The 3,421-nt window shown below is 36.3% G+C and overlaps 1 protein-coding gene across 3 annotated transcripts in view; it reads left to right on the top strand.

Annotated features, from left to right (window-relative positions):
* The first annotated feature begins 347 nt into the window (after nt 1-347).
* Nucleotides 348-3,421, top strand: part of OXNAD1 (oxidoreductase NAD-binding domain containing 1) — a 15,098-nt gene continuing 12,024 nt past the window's right edge. For 2 of the 3 annotated variants that reach the window (XM_010295156.1, XM_010295155.1), the window contains exons 1-2: nt 354-510; nt 775-838. In XM_010295156.1, the coding sequence (XP_010293458.1) occupies nt 380-510; nt 775-838 (195 nt within the window). In that variant the 5' untranslated portion in view covers nt 354-379. Of the gene's footprint in view, nt 511-774; nt 839-3,421 lie in introns of all 3 variants that reach the window. The other variant, XR_738092.1, reaches the window with a different exon arrangement.

The following is a 3,421-nucleotide window of genomic DNA, read 5'->3' as shown; positions in this document are numbered from 1 at the left end:
AGCAGTTGCTGGCCTCGCTCCTACTTATTCCTCTCCTTCCCAAACACTGCTGGTACGAGTAGAGGTCTGAGTGCAGGCTTTGCAGAAACATGTTGAGTACTTCAGCCTTTTCCATATCATCTGTGACAAGGTTGTCTTCCCCTTCAACAGATGGAACGCACATTTTCACTTCTTTATTATACTTTTGTATTTTTAAAATTCCTTTTTGTTACCGTGATATGCCTATTGCTAGTTTTGGCTCCAGCTGAGCCTTGGCCTTTCTGATTTAATGGAAGTAAAGGCTGAAAATAAGCCATGTCAAACGGTGGGTATTTTATTTAACAAGTATTTATATGGTTTTTTTTCAGGAGCTGGTGATTGTGAAGACAGCCCAGTCATCATGGTTCATGCTACTATTTATGTGGGTTTTACCGTTCCTCAATTATTGAGAGGTGCTAGCAGAATTTTTCCCACTCATTCTGCATTGGTGGTGTTGAGGCATTCTGCTTTTTGTTACTGCACAGTGAATGGGTAGGTTATCCACATAAAAAAACTTCTTTCTTATTTTTTAAAGAGAATGTCATGGTAACACTGTCAAAATTAAGCTGAAAAATTATTACAGACCTATAAATACTTCTTTAATTCCCAACTTTATATTTAGTTCTTATTTAGACCTATGTCATTTGTAATCTGGATTACACTGGCAAATTGTTATGTTAATAGAAATTCGTATCAGTAAGGGACAGTAGCACAGCTGTCAAAATGACAATTATATTCGTTTGCTTTTTGTTGCAGCACAATAAAATCAAAAAGGAAAATGGATCATCTAGAGAGGACAGCAAATAATTTTCGCCAGGAGGTTAGTGTTCTGTTCTTTAGGGTGTAATTATTTTTTTGTGTGTGAAGAAACTGGATAATTGTATTTGATTCTTAGGCTTCATTTTGTCTTCTACTGGAGTCTGTTTTACTTCTTTTTCTGCTCATTTTTTATATTTGATGTTGTAGAATAAGTGTATTTTGTGGTCAATGGGTGAAATGTAATGGGTTATAAAAATTGTTGGTGCCATGTGATGCAGTTTACTTTATATTGACCAAGAAATTTAACAGAATTCTGGTCAAGTATGTATTATGATAAGTAATGAAAGCACACCAATACCTGTCATCTGTACACAGGCTTCTCAGATTTTTATGTATTTCTACAATTCTGGTTCAAATTTGTGAATTAAAAAAATATGGAAAACATCCTTTTATAACATAGGAGGTATGATTAAAAAGTGTAGACATTTTGAAGGGAGAGATGATAGACAGTTGTAATAAGGATCTCAGTTTGTATATATTTTAATTCACAAGTGCAAGGAAGATAGAGCATTGTTCTCCATCAAAATCTAGAAATGCTTATTCTGGATCTCAGTTTTGTGCAGTAAACATTCTTTTTCATAATGTTCAGAGGTGAACATACTCTTGTATTTCATATAGGTATTTCCTTTCTGTAATTAGCTAAAGTAGATGTTTTGAAATTTTTAAATACTGGGAGAATATGGCTTAAATTCTCAAAAATGTTTCTTTAGTGAAACAACTGCATTTTTCTTAGACTTTTCAGGAGAAGTAGCGCACTTTTTTGACCGAAAAATCCTATCTTTAATTCCCAGGAGCTCAGAAACGGTGCCCAATTTTTTTCCATTTAGTCAGCTTCTCTCAGTCTTGAGTAGCTGCTCATGACAGGCCAGTCCTGGAAGGACTAACTCTATGTTCTCAAAAACACTGTACATTTGTTAATGTGCATATGTGTACGTAATTAAGTCCTTCTCTGCTACATTTTTCCCTAACTATGAGTATACTTGAGAATAACTCACAGGCCAAGTGAATTCTTCTCAGAAGGAAACTGGGTAGAGGGTATATATAGCAAACCCCAAACTTGGAGATTTAGCACCTGCGGCACAGACTGTGGACAGATGAGACAAACACAGTCTAGTTCTGCCTGTTGTCCGAGCTGTCAGTCTGAGCTGTGCCTCAGCTACGCACACCTAATGTCAGTGCTTGCTTGGGTACGGATTAGCATTGCTTGTAGACATACAGTTTCTCAGGTGGATCCAATTTATGCCAAATTAACTCAGTACATCGACAGAATGAGTGTAGAGGCAGGTACAGACAGAGGCACATTCTTTTTTACTTCTGACATGAAACAAACGATTGCCCTTTTGAGTTTTGCAACCATGTTTTTTTTATCTTCGGTATTTGTGATTGCTTGGCCTACTTACTTTTTCTGCTCAACATAAATGTTGGGTAGCTGGAAAATAGGAGGAAAATAGATCCTTTTGAGGTGTTGGAAGCTCTGAGGTGGTACAGGGAACTGTGTAAGTTCTGAGGAAAAGGAAACTGCATGGGATGGGTGGAAGAGCAGAGCTCAGTTCTGCTACCACAAATTCTCTGCATATCGGAGGATTATGCTGTTTATTTTTTTAATGCTTGATTTATTCTTTGTTACTTTATTTCTGACCACTTGAAAATCAGTTTATTTTAAATCCTCTGCTTGGTTTTAAATTCCATATAATCAGCAGTTGGCTTCCCTCAGTATGTATTGCCTTATTTGGCCATTTCAGTCCTGTAAAAAGATGAAAGAATCATAGGTCTGTGTTGCATTAGTGTGCATACTTCACAATATCGCCTGTTGCAGAGTGCTAATGGGAAGGACCAGAGCAAGAAAAAGTACCTAATAATTTCTTGAAATACAATGGCGAAGTGTGGAGTCCTGTGTCCTCTTCCTTCTCACTGCAGCCTTGCTCTGGGTCAGTTGGATACTCTTCTGATCATCCAAAACACTGGTTGAATGTCTTCGATCACCCTGACTCAAATTCAATTTTTGTAATAACTTTATATGGATTAAGAATTAAATTTCCAGTGCTCTGTCAGATGTATCAGCCAAAGAACAAATTAGGGAGTATACCAAAGAGTAAAAAAGGGAACGAAGATCCAAACTTAACGTCTGGTTCGTGCATTTAAGGTTTCTCCATCAGAACAACCATTTAAGTCATGTCAGACATGTCTCTTGTTAACTTAGAGTGATTGCATTCCCCATTTCATACTGTCTGCAAAAGTGGAAAAGAAATGTATGCTACTTTCTTTTAAATTGGCAAATGTCCTGCTGTTTAATGGAACAGTGGATGTGTTCAGATGTTGCTTTATGAATAAATTAATTTCCTGCCATGTGTTTTAAATTAGAGCATAGTTGCTTAAAGTTTAATTTTTTTTTATCTGTTTGATCTTGTACGAATGAGAAATGGTAAAGTTTTGATGGTATTATTAGTATTTCCCAGTGTGGTAAATGACATAAGTAAAATCTGTATATTGGCCTGTGTAGAAAATATTTAGGGCATTACTTTCTTTGTAGAGGAAAAAGGTTAATAATTATAACTCAAAAATACCTGAAGAGGAAGGGCGGGGG

Source organism: Phaethon lepturus, unplaced genomic scaffold, assembly GCF_000687285.1.
Source record: "Phaethon lepturus isolate BGI_N335 unplaced genomic scaffold, ASM68728v1 scaffold4979, whole genome shotgun sequence".
Classification (NCBI taxonomy): domain Eukaryota; kingdom Metazoa; phylum Chordata; class Aves; order Phaethontiformes; family Phaethontidae; genus Phaethon; species Phaethon lepturus.
The sequence above is the reverse complement of the archived record's forward strand: the minus strand, read 5'-3'. Positions and strand labels throughout refer to the sequence as shown.